Source organism: Heptranchias perlo, chromosome 18 (assembly GCF_035084215.1).
Source record: "Heptranchias perlo isolate sHepPer1 chromosome 18, sHepPer1.hap1, whole genome shotgun sequence".
Classification (NCBI taxonomy): domain Eukaryota; kingdom Metazoa; phylum Chordata; class Chondrichthyes; order Hexanchiformes; family Hexanchidae; genus Heptranchias; species Heptranchias perlo.
The window spans coordinates 57106016-57122280 of record NC_090342.1 but is presented as its reverse complement, the minus strand read 5'-3'; the positions used below and the strand labels follow the sequence as shown (position 1 = coordinate 57122280).

Sequence of the window (16265 nt, the reverse complement as noted above, 5' to 3'; positions counted from 1 at the left end):
CTGACTGGCCTGTAATTACTATGTCTATCCTTGTCTCCCTTTTTAAACAACGGTACAACGTTAGCAGTCCTCCAATCCTCCGGCACCACACCTGTAGCCAGGGAGGATTGGAAAATAATGGTCAGAGCCTCCGCGATTTCCTCCCTTGCTTCTTTTAACAGCCTGGGATACATTTCATCCGGGCCTGGCGATTTATCTACTTTCAAAGATGCTAAACCCCTTAATACTTCCTCTCTCACTATGTTTATCCCATCCAATGTTTCACACTCCTCCTCCTTTAACTACAATCTCTGCATTGAGGAGATTTGATGGAGGTATTCAAAATCATGAAGGGTCTAGACATAGTAGATAGAGAGAAACTGCTCCCATTGGCGGAAGGGTCAAGGACCAGAGGACATAGATTTAAGGTGATTGTCAAAAGAACCAAAAGGTGACATGAGGAAAATCTTTTCTACACAGCGAGTGGTTAGGATCTGGAATGCACTGCCCGAGGGGGTGGTGGAGGCAGATTCAATCATGGCCTTCAAAAGGAAACTGGATAAGTACTTGAAAGGAAAAAATTTGCAGGGCTACAGGGATAGGGCGGGAATGTGAGACTAGCTGGATTGCTCCTGCAAAGAGCCAGCACGGACTTGATGGGCCGAATGGCCTCCTTCCATGCTGTAACCTTTCTATGATTCTATGATGTAGGTGAATCAGTAACTGTATTCACCTTTCCTGACCTGGTTCGGCCATTAAATCGCTTCCTGCACTGCATCCATGACTGGGGCATTGTGCTCCTGCTGCTCAGCTCCTCTGCCACCCCTAGCCAGGCCGCCTTGGTGGCAGAAGCAGGGCACTTCCTCCTATCAACCGGGCAGGACTTCCCTCCTGCTTCTGACACCAGCCAGTAGCCACTCAAGGTGGGAGTCGCTGAAACGGGGTGCTGCCTTCATCCTATGATACTGCATTCTGGAATTATCCTCCTTTCTCCTTCAAAATCCATGCTTGCAAATACTCCAGCTCTCAGCACAATATGCGGGTGCACAGTACACCCACTGCGCAGCTTGGAGACCCAGAAGTAGAATTAAAGGGTCTCCAATTCAGTTGTGATTGCTCAAACTGATGCACAGAAAATGTTTCTAGGTTTCCCATGGGACTATTCACCTCCCCCCTTCTCCGCCACTGAGTTTCTGGGTTAAAATCATACCCCTGGACTTGGTTATAGGGAGTACAATTTTGAATTTTGTGGATGATACTAAACTTGGCAACATTGTAAATAGTGAGGAGGATAGTAGCAGACTTCAGGGGGGTGTAGAGAGACTGGTGAAATGGGCAGACACATGGCAGATGCAATTTAATGCAGATTAGTGTGAAGTGATGCATTTTGGGAGGAACAACATGGAGAGGCAATATAATCCAAATGGTCCTATTTTGAGGGGAGTGCAAGAGCAGAGGGACCTGGGGGTGCATATTCACAACTCTTTGAAGGTTGATAAGGTGATTAAGAAAGCGTCTGGGATACTTGGCCTTGTAAATAGGGACATTGAACACAAAACCAAGGAAGTTATGCTAAACCTGTACAAATCACTGGTTAGGCCTCAGCTGGAGTATTGTGTTTAATTCTGGGCACCACACTTTAGGAAGGATGTCAAGGCCTTAGAGAGGGTACAAAGGAGATTTACTAGAATGGTACCAGGGATGAGGGACTTCAGTTATGTGGAGAGACTGGAGAAACTGGGATTGTTCTCCTTAGAGCAGAGAAAGTTAAGGGGAGACCTGATAGAGGTGTTCAAAATAATGAGGGGTTTTGATAGGAGCAAATAGGGAGAAACGGTTTCCTCTGGCAAGTGGGTTGGTAACCAGAGGTCATAGATTTAAAATAATTCGTAAATGAACTATCGGGGAAATGAGGAGAATTTTTTTTCACACGGAGGAATGCACTCCCTGAAAGGGAGGTGGAAGCAGATTCAATAGTAACTTTCAAAAGGGAATTGGATAAATACTTGAAGGGAAAAAACGTACAGGGCAGTGGGACTAATTGGATAGCTCTTTCAAAGAGCTGGCATAGGCATGATGGGCCGAATGTCCGCCTTCTGTGCTGTACCTACTATGATTCTATGATTTACAGTTGGCCTTGTCTTGTTAATCAGTCTGCCTTTCAGAAGATTGGAAAAGCGCATGTTGAAGTAGATGTGAAATTACAGTTGATATAGAGAGGGATCTCATTATTCCAGTACCCTGCGTCACTTTATTGTTTGGCAAGTTATTGAGCAGCAATGGTGAACTGCTCCTGATTGTGAGGGGTGTGGGATCCACTTACGGGAGAGACTGGTGATGTTGAACAGACTTGAAATTTGTAACACCCACCCATGTAAAATTGGAAAGATTCACTGTAATCCTGGGACTCATTGTAATGGTACTGAAAACATGGGCAGAGCAGCACTTAACCCCCATTCCAATCCCCCCCACCCTGCTGTACCTCACCCAAGGGGCTATTCTTCATACATGAGTCTGTACATTGAAAGTTGATACACTGTTCAACCATGGGGGCATCACATCCAAGACCAATTGTGTCTTTACCTGAACACGTCCTTTTCAGTGGGGGGGGGGGGTTAGTGATAGCAATTAGGATTGGAATCCTGGTTGAGGTTCCTCTCTCTAATCTAAGGGTGCTGATGTCAATCGTGTCTTTAGGGTGGACAGATCTGCCCAATCTTTCACCAGCAAGCATGATTCTGCTTAATCATTGAACAGAAGTTGTCCCCACCAAGCTTCTGCCCAATCGTATTTTATTAGTAAAGGGACGGTGCTTGAAGAACGTTCAATGGCATTTGGTTTAAGCTAGTGCAACTCCCACTGCCCGCCTCTATTCCACGGCCTTGTCCGAGTCCGGGTGGCCCTGGAGAAGGAGCACGTGGTGTCTGCTGGTACACTTGAGGCTTTCCGTGACCAGTGAGCACCACAGGGACTCGAGTGTATAGTCAATACTGCAAATAATATTATCTCATTTGATGTTTCCTTTATCTCTGTATGATTTGGGTGTTTATTGTGCCCCTCTAAAAATGGGGCATTTTTGTTAGTTTATTTGGGTTGATGACACTTTGGAAAGCCAATATCTCCTAACGGCATTTTAAGGGGTCTTAAAAAAAAAACCCCAAAGGCTCAAACAAAAAACAGGTTTATTCAAAGCGGCAACCCCGCTGGCCCATCTCATATAAGGCCCCTGTGATTGGTTCATACCCTGAACAGGCCTAGTTGGTCATTGAGCTGATTATTTGGTCTCCTCACCTCAGTAGGGAGCAGTTTGCTGGAAGGAGCTGTTGTTATCAGGATGGTTGACCATTGCAGCCAGTTGTTGGACTATAAGTTAATGTATTCCTACAAGAAGCGGCTGGCCACTTTCAGAAACTGGCCATTTACTGAGAACTGTCAATGTACGCCCGAAAAGGTGAGTGTGGGAATTGACATGGCAGACCAATGTGCTCTGGGGGTGTTGGAATGGTTCTGTATGGCTAGGAGTGTAGGTGGTGAGACCAATTTAGGATTTGTTTTGTACTTGTGGGTAGCCCTTTGTGTAGGGGAGGGGTGAAAGTGCCTCTTTGTTTATGCTTGAGTTGGAGGTCTATGTATCTCAGTACTGTGGGACCATGCTTCCCATTGCAAGACAAAAACTGGAGTATTATAACTGTTTGTTTGTTTGTTTCTGAGTAACAGAGGGGAGGAAAGTCAGTCTAGGACTTATTTTGAAGTGGGAGCTGGCCTAAATGTAGGGCTGGATAAGTCCAGATCCACAAGGCCACAGCCTAGAGTCTTTGCTTTAAGGGGTGGTACTAAATGTTTCTGGGTTGACTTTTGCAAATGGAGTTTCAACCAAATTTAAATTGGGAGTGTGAGGTCAGGGGCCCCACTGCTGATTTTTCAGTGACTGTGTGAGGTAACAGATGTATCTGGATGTTGGGTGAAGACTGGATTGAGTGTGGTTATAATGCATTCGCTCTGGCTAGTTTGCTTTCTAGGCTCACGTGAAGAATGGTTACTCTGGAGATGGTATTAGTTACAAAGAGAAGTGGAATAAACTGGGAAATAATAAATGACTATATGCAAATGTATTCCTGCACTCCCATTGGAATAACAGTTCCCAGCCAATTGTTGTTCAATTGCCTCTGCCCGTGTCAGAGTTTTGGGTGATGAGCTGGTGGATGGCCTTTATTCAGTGATGAAAGACTGTGGTTTTCTACAATGTATTGGCCTCACTAATTCTATACCTGGGCCACCTTTACCTTCTCTCTCTCTCGACGGTTGTGTGGAACCTAAGCAAATAGCTTCTGGAAGGCCATATAAATAAATCCATGGACACTCCCTTATCTATCACATTTGTTACCTCCTCAAAGAATTCAACCAGGTTCGTGAGACATGACTTACCCTTTATAAATCTATGCTGGCGCTCTCTGATCAGTTCATGTTTGTCCAAGTGCTCAGTCAGTGTCCCCAATAACAGATTCTAGTAACTTCCCCACAACTGACGTTAGACTAACAGGTCTATAATTTTCTCATTTGTTTCTCCTATCCTTCTTAAATAATGGATTGACATTGGCAATTTTCCAATCCAAGGGGACAATTCCTGAATCAAGATATGGACAGCTCATTCCAATCAACCATACACCCCCCACTTATGCCTTCTCTTTTTAAAAAAAAATCCAATTCTGATTTTTTTAAGGCCCCCTAAACTTTTGGATTTAATAATCACTTCCACCTGACATCCTTTCTTAATCTTAACTTCCTTGTTTTTAACTTGGGCTCAAATACCAGAATTAGTTAAGTGACCCATTTGTCTAATCAAAGTTGTCAATTCCTTTCAATGAAGTCTCTCTGAAAGCACTGACTCCTACTACCCTGGATCACTTGGTTTTCCCTCCTGTCCAGAAGCTCCAACTCCTCTCTGCTGTCTTTCCTTCTACTTCCAGGGCCTCTCGGGTGTTCTAGGTCATTATACCTACTGCTGGTGATTCTCTGGGTAACTCTGCCTTTCTCCTGTATGCAGGAACTAATGGTGCTTCTTAGGGTCATGCCCTTCCGTTTCAATAGTCATTAAAGCTTTTCTGATCAAGACTTACATTTGCCTTGTAACTTTTAAAAAACCCCCAACTCGGCCCTCCCCAATCACCACTATTTGATTTAATTTATTTATCTTGCATGCTTTTAAACTGCAATGGAGCCTTTTGCATTGGATTCTCAATTTTAACTCTTGTGGCAAACATTTCTTGCGAATCATAGAATGATACAGCACAGGAGGAGGCCATTCGGCCCATCGTGCCTGTGCTGGCTCTTAAGTAGATTTGCACTTTTGAAGAGGGGAAAGGGAGATGACTATATGAAGATAAAATGTGACCATTGACTGTTATAGTGAAGATTCATTGTGTCTTCCAGATGGCTAAGGCTGGGTTCCTGCATTGCCCGACTGAGAATGAACCAGATATCGCCGCCTGCTTTTTCTGTCTGAAGGAGCTGGAGAGCTGGGAACCTGATGATAATCCCTGGTACGTGGGGTGGGGGGGAGGAATCCCCCGGTGAGGGTGGGGGGAGGTAACCGGGGGATCCCCGGGGGTGGGGGGAGATCCCCCGGTTACGGGGGGTTGGTCCTGAGGTTGTGTGGTTAACTAGGGGGTTGGTGCTGAAGATAAACAATGTTGATCCCCCCCCTCTGCTGTATATGGGACAGTCTTTTGTCACTTTGTCCAAATGTTCACCAGGCAGCTCGGGGTTCTGCCATTTAATGATGTGCCAATTTGTTGCAGAAGAAAAATAGTGTGTCAGTTGAAGGAGTGCATGTATAGCAATAGATGTTCCCCATAACTGACCACACAGCTAGACTGTGTTACAGTGACTTGGTGTAAAGCCCTTGGAAGAGGTTTGGTAAAGCTCTCAATAGTAAGTTGCATCTCCAATGTATGCCTTGCTGAGATGTGGGTATGGATGGGATGCAACGGAAGTGGTGTAAGTTTGGAATGCTTGGCTGGAGTCAATATTGGAAGCACTTGTACCAAGTAGGTTGCTCCTGTCCTATGTGTGGAATGCAAATGGGGATGTTGTTCTCCTGGTCTGTGCTTGAGTCTCGCCAAAAGAACCACAACTGTAACCGTTCCAGGAACTAATCTTTGTTTTTATCTCTCTTTATTCCTCACCTCCAACGTCTGAAAAGGATGGAACATCAACGTCACTCTCCAGCTTGTGCGTTCCTTGCATTGAAAACAGATGCATTTGATCTGACTGTGGAAGAGTTCTTTAGACTGGAAATGGAGCGGCTGAAGTTGTACATGGTGATGTCGGTGCTTCAGTACCTGCACTTTCACTGCAGGGAGAAATGAAAAGGGCGGGTGGGCTGGTGGGGGAGCAGAGAGAAGGAGATTCGCTCACCTGGTTCTTGTGGTTCTGAGGTTTGATAAAACTAAATTACAGTGTAGAGGGAGCTTTACTCTGTATCTAATCCGAGCTGTACCTGCCCTGGGAGTGTTTGATGGGACAGTGTAGAGGGAGCTTTACTCTGTATCTAATCCGAGCTGTACCTGCCCTGGGAGTGTTTGATGGGACAGTGTAGAGGGAGCTTTACTCTGTATCTAACCCGAGCTGTACCTGCCCTGGGCGTGTTTGATGGGACAGTGTAGAGGGAGCTTAACTCTGTATCTAACCCGTGCTGTACCTGCCCTGGGCGTGTTTGATGGGACAGTGTAGAGGGAGCTTTACTCTGTATCTAACCCGTGCTGTACCTGCCCTGGGCGTGTTTGATGGGACAGTGTAGAGGGAGCTTTACTCTGTATCTAACCCGTGCTGTACCTGCCCTGGGCGTGTTTGATGGGACAGTGTAGAGGGAGCTTTACTCTGTATCTAACCCGTGCTGTACCTGCCCTGGGAGTGTTTGATGGGACAGTGTAGAGGGAGCTTTACTCTGTATCTAACTCGAACTTGATGTATTTTCTCAGAACAAACCTGATCTGCACAAAAGCAGACTGGAGAGTTCCTCCACACCTCATGTACTTGTGCAGAGGCTGACTAGAGATCGCTGAGTTTTGTACTTGAGTGTGATTGTTGGGTTGTGATACAGCTGAGAGTTACACTTTGTTTTGCAATTTTTTTTTAAATCTTTGTAGAAGAAAGTTGCTTCAGAGCAAGTGAGTGTGTATCGAGAATCGGTTAAAGCTGCAAGAGTGAAGGTTCTAGAAAACGTCACCAACCCGAAGATTAGTGCTGCTCAGATGAAGTGAGCAATGGAATCCTGCAGTTTCACAGCAAATTTCCACGTCTATTACATTTGTGTAATTTTATTGTAATAAAGAGATGTTTATTTTATCGATGGGTGTGTTGGAAGATGTTGAGTTGTTGAGTTTAACTCCTGATTTTGAGGCAGGATTCAACTCTTTCCACTTTTACTATAGTGGGGTACAAGAGGGTACGATAGATAGATAGACATTGTACTATAACTGGGAGAGGCTGACTGTCTCACCCAAGATCAGGATCTGTTGAATACCGGTTATGTAAAATAGATTATTGAGTACAAACCCAGACCATGGTAAATCTGAACTTCAGTCCAACAGCCTGAGCTGGGAATATGAGAGTAAACTAGCAAGAAATGTAAAAACAGATTGTAAGAACTTCTACAAATGTGTAAGAACAAAAAGTAGCAAAAGTAAACGTTGGTCCCTTAGAGGCTGAGACAGGAGAAATTATAATGGGGAATTAGGAACTGGCAGAGAAGTTAAACAAATATTTTGGCCCCACTATTAGAGTGGAGGCCCGGATGGAAGCCGGGGGGGTGGGGGGGCACGTGGGTAACCCGCCCAATAAAAAATGTCCATTTCCCACAAGATCGCACATCAATTTACGCCTCTTCACGTGGCGTCTGGGTTTGCCGTCGGAAAGCTGCGCAGCGGGCGGACTGCGCACCCGCATCACAGGCTGTCAGCTGGAGGAGCTCTATTTAAAGGGGCAGTCCTCCAATGGCTGCTCCTGGAACAAACACCCACACAGCACGATGGAGCAGCCCCAGGGGAAAGGCTGCTCCCAGATTTACCGATGCCTCACTCCAGGTGCTACTGGATGGGATGAGGAGGAGGAGGGATGTGTTCTACCCGGCGGATGGGAGGAAGTGCCCTGTCTCTGCCACCAAGAAGGCCTGGCTCGAGGTGACAGAGGAGGTCACCAGCAGCAGCAGCATCTCCCGCACCTGGATCCAGTGCAGGAAGAGCTTCAATGACCTAACCAGGTCAGTCAAAGTGAGTACACTTACTCATTCTCCTACACTCCGTCTTCCACATCACTGCCCCCACCCCACAACTCATTCTGCACTGCCAACACTACTCTATCACATCACTCCTCACACCCACTCAAAACTCATCCTCAACTTACCTCCACTTCCTCACCTTCCCATTACTCACCCCACCACTACCACTCAACCCAATCCTCATCCAATGTGATGGCTCTGTCTCATACTCACCCTCTGATGCACCTCTTTCACGGTCAGCCGCACCCAAACCAATGCATTCATCGGTTGGCCACGTCACCATCACTCACTCACACCTCTACTTTCTCCCCTTATAGGAGAAGAGAGCCCAGAATGCACGGTAGAGGGCGAGGACCGGAGGGGGGCCGCAACAGATCGTTGTCCTCACAGACGCAGAGCAGGAGGCTCTGGAGCTGAGCCTCACCCTCGAGTGCCTGTCCATCGGGGATGCCGAGACTGGCACCCGACAAACGTCTGGTGACAGAACTTTAACATTCAGCACACACAATATGAATTGATGTTAACATGCCTTGTCATCTTCAGCACCTCACTATGTTCATCGCAACATGACACATCTGTGATCATGCTTAATATTGCCTTCTGTTCTCTTACAGGGCCTTCAGCGACTGCTGTCGGCAGAGGCCGATTCCTCAGAGGATCTGCCGGCCTCTGAGGGGGCACCGTCACATCTGAACGAGCCATCCACCAGCGCAGATACTCACACCTCGGTGGGTCTCAGCAGTTAGTTGGTTTTGCACCTGGTGAGTCACCACACACAAGTGAGCACGAGCAGACACTAGTGGCAGGGGCAGCTGTGGAGAGTCCGGGTCGGTGGGAGCACTCCTCTCCAGGCTCTGCTCAGCTGGACACAGATGCTGAACTCTGGGGGCCATCCATGAAAAGGAGAATGATCGAGGGGCAGCAGCACATTTACGAGGTGCTGGAACAGGTGCCACGCACACTCTCCACAATCGCGCAGAGGATGGAGGAGTCTAACTCCTGCATGAGTGGAATGGTGGCACAGGTACAGGAGGGAATCTCTGAGATACTGTCACAGGGACATGAGTAACTCTCTGCGATAGTGTCGCGGGTAAGTGCAGGTACGTCTGCGATGGAGGGAAGGTTAGCCTCCATGGAGCTTCAGGCCCTGACATGGGCCGTTTGGATTCGGGGTGAACAACATCCTGCCGCCTTAAACAGGCAGGCAGATACACTAGCACTGGCCTTACAAGGCTTCACACATGTCCTCCAAACTGTCGTCCAGCAGAGTGGTAGAAGTGGTGTGAGCCTGGCCCAGGGGAGGGATGATGGTGAAAAGGGACATGGAAGTGGGGATGCCACTCAAAGCACTCCCATGTCTTACCCGTTGCCCCCCTCTCAACCAGTACCCACAATGCTGCCCCCTCTCCAGGTGGCCGAGTCTGCCCCTGCACAGGTGCAGGTGGAGCAGTCTTTGGAGGGGCCCTCATGGGCACCAAAACCCAGAAGGCGTCGGCCCAAAGCATCTAATCGGTCAGGGCATGAACAAGAGCAACCTGCCACTACCTCTGCTGCAGCCACAGGGGATGCACCACGTAGGAGTAGTCGGAAGTGAAAGGTGAAGGTTTTGTGAGCACAAAGGGGATGCACAAAGGTGTTTGACGGTTTGTCATGTTTTTTATTTATATTTGATTTTTGTTAAACTCACATTAAATATTATTATTGTCACCACTACTGCCATGTCTTGGCCATTCTTGACTGGCTTCTGTAATAAGGCCCTTTCATGAGGTTCACCATGAACGCCCACACTTGATGCCACCCATTGGGTCACTCTACAGTGGGTGTATGTTTAGTTGCAGGACTGTTTTGTGCAGGGAGAGGTCGGGGTGGGGGAGTGGGGGGGCTGGTGTGGTCGCTGCTCGATCCAGGTGGTGAGGACTGGACTCTTCACACTGTCTGATGTTAGGAGAACCGTTCACATATCAGAGACTCCCTGGCCTCATGAGCATCCAGGTGAGCCGCTGTTCTGCCCTTGGGTTGCTCCTCCTCCTCCTCCTCAATGTGGGTGGCAGATGTGGATGGGGCCTCCTCAAGCGGCACCCCTCTCTGTTGTGCCACACAGACGACTATAATGCGTCCCACTTTGTCTGGTGCGTATTGAAGCGCTCCCCCAGAATGATCAAGGCACCTGAAGTGCATCTTGAGCAGCCCTATAACATGCTCAACTGTAGACCTGGTGGTAATGTGACTGTCATTATATCGATGCTGTTGCTCGGTGATGGGGTTCCTCAGAGGTGTCATGAGCAACGTGTGCAGGGGATATCCCTTGTCCCCGAGGAGCCAGCCCTTACGGGTGTTCGGTGTGTGGAAGAGGGGCGGGATGTTGGATTCCCGGAGGATGAAGGAATTGTGGCAGCTGCCGGGGTATCTGGCGCACACGTGAAGGAATCTCTTGCTGTGGTCACAGATGAGCTGAGTGTTGATGGAGTGATAGCCCTTCCTGTTGATGAACAGTCCTGGCTCGTGTGGAGGTGCTCGTATTGCTATATGGGTGCAATCGATTACACCCTGCACCCGTGGAAAGCCAGACACAGCATGGAATCCCACTGCCCTCTGTGTCTGGCTGAGGTCATCTATGGGGAAGTTGACGTAATGCGAGGCCCTGTGAAACAAGCCGTCGGTGACCTGCCTTATGCACTTGTGTGTAGACAACTGAGAGATCCCAGCGATGTCTCCGGTGGCACCCTGGAATGATCTGGAGGTGAAGAAGTTGAGGGCAGTGGTGACTTTGACAGCGACAGGTAGAGAGATGCTGCTCGGCCCAGCCGGGAGCAGCTCGGCATGAAGGAGGCTGCAGATGTCTGCGACTACCTGGCGACTGACTCTGAGCCTCCGTATGCACCGATCCTCAGAGAGGTCCAGGAAGCTGAGCCTCGGTCTGTAGACCCTGTTGCGAGGGTAGTGCCTCCTGCGACATCGCTCCCTCTGTTGTTGCCCTCCGTGCTCTTGTGCAGGTGCCTGTGGTGCAGCACTGTGTTGTGGAGCTCCACGTGGCGGAGGTGGACACCGTGCCTGGCGAGGCTGGTGATGTTGCTCGTCCTCGGATGAAGTGGTGAATGCAGCCATGGCTCCTCCCATCCTGACGGTGTGAGTTTGAGGGGGTCCGCAAAGTAGTTAAATATGTTTGAACAGAAGAATTGTGAGTGGAAAGTAAGAATTTTCAGTCCAAACACAAAGATCTCGCAGCCAAACTTTATCTGAAATAACAGAGTGGCCTGCTGCAATAAATGACCTTTTCTCAAATTTGCATCTCCCACTGGCTGCTGGCTGAAACACGTCTGTTGCAACAGGGAGTGTTTCCCACAGCACGGGAAACAGGCTGAGGATCCTTCAAAATCACACCCCTGCCAAAATCTGGAGAAAATTAAGTACTTCAAGTACTTAAACTATCTCAACAATTGTGTAAATGATCATCCTGCTGGCTTTAATTGCCGATGGGACTTACACATTCGGGAGGCATGTGCACCCGGACGTATCAATGGGGAACCCGGAAGTCGACGGGTTGGAGCCGAGCTCCGATCCCGAACGGGATTTTCCCGATTTTGGAAGTCCCCCCCTGCCCCCAACACACCCGCAATTTCCCCGTAAAAATTGAGCTCTTTGTATCTGTCTTCGCAGTAGAAGACACAAAAACATACCAGAAATAATGGGGAAACAAGGGGCTAATGAGAGTGAGGGACTTAAAACAATTAATATCAGTAGAGAAAAAGTACTGGACAAACTAATGGGACTCAAAGCCGACAAATCCCCTGGACCTGATGGCCTACATCCTAGGGTCCTAAAAGAGGTGGCTGCAGAGATAGTGGATGCACTGGTTGTGACATTCCAAAATTCCCTCGATCCTAGAACGGTCCCCGTGGACTGGAAGGTAACAAATGTAACCCCGCTATTCAAGAAAGGAGGGAGAGAAAACAGGGAACTACAGGCCAGTTGGCCTGACATCAGTCGTCAGGAAAATGCTGGAATCCATTATTAAGGAAATGGTAACAGGGCACTTAGAAAATCATCTTCAATAACTTCAGATCATAATCACTGCTCCCATTTTATTGGACAGCAGGTGCTGGTAATGGTTCTGCTGTTAACCATTTACAGTTCCTTTAGGCCCATCTTTTGTCTCTTTACTTGTCCTATTATCACCCTCCTTGCCTTGCACCATCATCCCTTTTGTGGAGATGCCGGTGATGGACTGGGGTTGACAATTGTAAACAATTTTACAACACCAAGTTATAGTCCAACAAATTTATTTTAAATTCAACAAGCTTTCGGAGGCTTCCTCCTTCCTCAGGTGAATGTTGTGGAAATGAAATCCTCGAACCTCTCGCATTTATAATTCACAGAACAATGCTTGGTGATTACAGACATTCTTTCCAACTGCCCGTTGCCAAGGCAATCAGTGTGCAGACAGACAGGTGTTACCTACAAGGTCTCCGAATATACAAATCACCAAAAAAAAACAGAGATAGAGAGGCAGAAACATGGAAAAGACAGCAACTGACCCGTTATATTAAAAACAGATAACATTTGTTCGCTGGTGGGGCAACGTGTAGCGTGACATGAACCCAAGATCCCGGTTGAGGCCGTCCTCATGGGTGCGGAACTTGGCTATCAATTTCTGCTCGACGATTTTGCGTTGTCGTGTGTCTCGAAGGCCGCCTTGGAGAACGCTTACCCGAAGATCGGTGGATGAATGTCCATGACTGCTGAAGTGTTCCCCGACTGGGAGGGAACCCTCCTGTCTGGCGAATGTTGCGCGGTGTGAGTGACGGGGTGTGAGGAGGGCTGAGTGAGGTGAGGAGAGCTGAAGGAGGGCTAAGGGGGTGAGGGAGTGATGAGGGAGGGCTATTGGGTTGAGGAGGGCTGAGGGCAAAGAGATGGGCTTCAATTAGACTGTAAAGAGATTCCTAGCTGGGCAAAGGTGGGGGACAGTTTGGGGTTCTAGGGCTGGAGGAGGTTGGAGAGATAGGGAGGGATTTAAAAAAGAATCAACATTTTAAGGGTATGGGCATGGAGGAAGACCCATAATCTGGGCACAAACCAATTATGGGGCTTAAAAGCTGGAGGAAGTTTGGGCGGACGTGAGTTACAGGCGTAACTACAATACGCCCAGGTCCCCCTGATCATTTACGGCCATCCGACCCTCCGTCTGAACGAGTCTCCGCCTACCAAACTGGCCATGCCCACACCTGGCCCCGCCCACTTATCTGGCCCTGCCTACATCTGCCCCCGCCCACACGCACAGCCCAGCCCACACATCTGCCCCCGCCCACACGCACAGCCCAGCCCACACATCTGCCCCCACCCACACGCACAGCCCAGCCCACACATCTGGCCCAGCCCACACATCTGGCCCTGCCCACATGCCTGGCCCCGCCCCCACTCGCCAATGCGGATTTCCTCTGTGCTTGTTTGAGGGTCTCTCGACATTGTGACCAGATTCTCAGACACAGCAGGAAACAAAGTCACGTTTCTGGTCTTTAAATTGCAATTTTTTGAGCGTTTTTAAAAAAAATTCTCCTCACTGTGATCTGCTCTGTATTTCCTGTTTTTTTAAAATGCATTTTTATGGCATAAATACATCGCATTAGAAGTTGCAAAGGTTCCCTGATTGCAGGTTGCTGAACACGTTGTGCCTGATGGGCAGCGACGGCAGTGAATTGAGTTGAAACTTTCAATTTTAAGACACAAAGAAGAAATATTCTGGCCTGGGTGCAGCGTTTCCTTGGGCCTGATTGTTTACACCGAGTTTGGGCATATTCGTATGAGATTGGGGGGTGAAGTTACCTGGGTATAGCGACATTGGCAGAATGGCACAGCTTTGGGGGCAATAGCAGGCTCTGCCCAAACACACAACTCTCAGCCCAGGGTGATGGAATCTCAGCTCAATGGTCTGACACAGAGGTGGTGGGGGAGATGTACATCTGGAAACTGAGCTCACGGGGGGCATTACCACGGGGGGCACCACGTTCAAACTCCCTGTCGCCCGACCGGACGCCCACATGCAGAAGCTTCCAGCAGAAGCCACTGAATGGTAATTAGAAGAAAGAAAGCTGGCTGACTCCACCCCCCTCCCCCTCAAACCTGGGGTGCTGAGGTCAATGATTGGCACAGGCCTGGGTTACCTGGTCCCTGGTAGCCGTGTGCCAGACTGGGGGAGAGTTGGTTTCGGGAGTCCAGGTATAAATAACCACAGGGTGGAAAAGACCTTTGATTTTAACCAGCTGGGTCCTAACTGGATTTTCACACCGTTTTTGTGGGTATTCTGAGGCTCTTCTACCAGAGTTATGGGGGGACAATTGGGGCAACCCCTGAAATCCACCCCCTAATGCCTTCATCTGCAGTCAGTGGTCTCTTTGCCTTTGTTCCCACCTCTGGAGATGGGGCTGAGAAGTTGCTCAGTTCATTATGTGTCTCCACTCAGATCGAAGCCAGGGTGAGGGGTCGGGTGGAACAGCCAAAGGTTGAATTAAACTGTAGGCCCATCTCCTGCTGGAGACATCGACACGCGGCAGTGAGTCCCGACCCTCAGCAAAACCAACACTGACACCGGCAGAAACAGCGCACCTGGGCCAGGCAGGACCTGCACTCAAATCACCCAAACTATATCCTCACCCCCTAAAGGGACCGCGACAGGCCCGCGCTCACCGGTCCCTTAAAGGGACCGCGACAGGCCCGCGCTCACCGGTCCCTTAAAGGGACCGCGACAGGCCCGCGCTCACCGGTCCCTTAAAGGGACCGCGACAGGCCCGCGCTCACCGGTCCCTTAAAGGGACCGCGACAGGCCCGCGCTCACCGGTCCCTTAAAGGGACCGCGACAGGCCCACGCTCACCTGTCCCTTAAAGGGACCGCGACAGGCCCGCGCTCACCGGTCCCCTAAAGGGACCGCGACAGGCCCGCGCTCACCTGTCCCTTAAAGGGACCGCGACAGGCCCGCGCTCACCGGTCCCCTAAAGGGACCGCGACGGGCCCGCGCTCACCGGTCCCCTAAAGGGACCGCGACAGGCCCGCACTCACCGGTCCCCTAAAGGGACCGCGACAGGCCTATACTCACCGAGCTTATTGCAATAAGGCTTGAGGATGGATTTAGAATGGTCTCTTCTGGGGACTGTGTCCAGCACACTGACCATTACATGGCTGGTATCAGACGTTATTGAATTTAGGCCCCAGACTTTTTGTACCAGTAAAGTGTGAGTATCAGCATGGTGGTTGTGAGCAGGGCAGTGAGGTTATGCCTGATCAAGCCTATTCATGTAGAGACTAGAATCTAATCTAATTTACGCAACGACACAGAGACATTGCAGAGCAAACTCCTTTATTTCACATCAGATTGCATTGACAGCAGAATGCTGGTCCTCTCGCGGAGTCAGAGGGAAGACCGCTGGTCCTCTCGCGGAGTCAGAGGGAAGACTGCTGGTCCTCTCGCGGAGTCAGAGGGAAGACCGCTGGTCCTCTCGCGGAGTCAGAGGGAAGACCGCTGGTCCTCTCGCGGAGTCAGAGGGAAGACCGCTGGTCCTCTCGCGGAGTCAGAGGGAAGACCGCTGGTCCTCTCGCGGAGTCAGAGGGAAGACCGCTGGTCCTCTCGCGGAGTCAGAGGGAAGACCGCTGGTCCTCTCGCGGAGTCAGAGGGAAGACAGCTGGTCCTCTCGCGGAGTCAGAGGGAAGACAGCTGGTCCTATTGTGGAGTCAGAGGGAAAGCTGAAGCTACGTACTTCTTGCCATTTCCGTATGTGGACTTGGTCCAGGTGTAGGTCTGAATGTTCATGGTGTTCCCGCCAAGTCTCACCATGCACCTGCACGGAAGGAGCAGAAGACAAAATGGCTGATGAGCCCTCCAGTCCTGATATCAACATCTGGACATCCCAGGAACTCCTGGCCTGGTCCACTCTGATAGGTTGAGCACATTGAGTGAGATGGATTTTGGGGGCAGTTACACACCCCATAAATGGGTATAATTGGAGCAGAATGAATCGG

At 49.5% G+C, this 16265-nt stretch overlaps 2 protein-coding genes across 4 annotated transcripts in view; one reads left to right on the top strand and one right to left on the bottom strand.

Annotated features, from left to right (window-relative positions):
• The first annotated feature begins 3244 nt into the window (after nucleotides 1–3244).
• Nucleotides 3245–7330, top strand: LOC137335029 (baculoviral IAP repeat-containing protein 5.1-like). 2 transcript variants are annotated; one of them, XM_068000118.1, is made up of 4 exons: nucleotides 3245–3430; nucleotides 5410–5519; nucleotides 6182–6299; nucleotides 7128–7330. In XM_068000118.1, exons 1-4 carry the CDS (start codon nucleotides 3314–3316, stop codon nucleotides 7239–7241), a joined length of 459 nt encoding a protein of 152 aa, XP_067856219.1. In that variant the 5' UTR covers nucleotides 3245–3313; the 3' UTR covers nucleotides 7242–7330. The 2 variants fall into 2 exon arrangements, with proteins under 2 accessions (XP_067856219.1, XP_067856220.1); XM_068000119.1 differs by having other exon boundaries at nucleotides 6182–6304.
• Nucleotides 7331–15589: 8259 nt separating this feature from the next.
• The window catches only part of endou (endonuclease, polyU-specific), a 44971-nt gene continuing 44295 nt past the window's right edge, over nucleotides 15590–16265 (bottom strand). For both annotated transcript variants that reach the window (XM_068000116.1, XM_068000117.1), the window contains exon 9: nucleotides 15590–16084. In XM_068000116.1, coding sequence (XP_067856217.1) covers nucleotides 15967–16084 — 118 coding nt within the window. In that variant the 3' untranslated portion in view covers nucleotides 15590–15966. The remainder of the gene's footprint in view (nucleotides 16085–16265) is intronic.

What these genes read in the sequence shown, in the direction of transcription:
- LOC137335029 (XM_068000118.1), top strand. Translation starts at nt 3,314, where the DNA reads ATGGTTGACCATTGCAGCCAGTTGTTGGACTATAAGTTAATGTATTCC. An exon ending in GTCAATGTACGCCCGAAAAG is followed by an intron (nt 3,431 to 5,409) that starts GTGAGTGTGGGA and finishes TGTGTCTTCCAG; the next exon opens with ATGGCTAAGGCTGGGTTCCT. An exon ending in GAACCTGATGATAATCCCTG is followed by an intron (nt 5,520 to 6,181) that starts GTACGTGGGGTG and finishes ACGTCTGAAAAG; the next exon opens with GATGGAACATCAACGTCACT.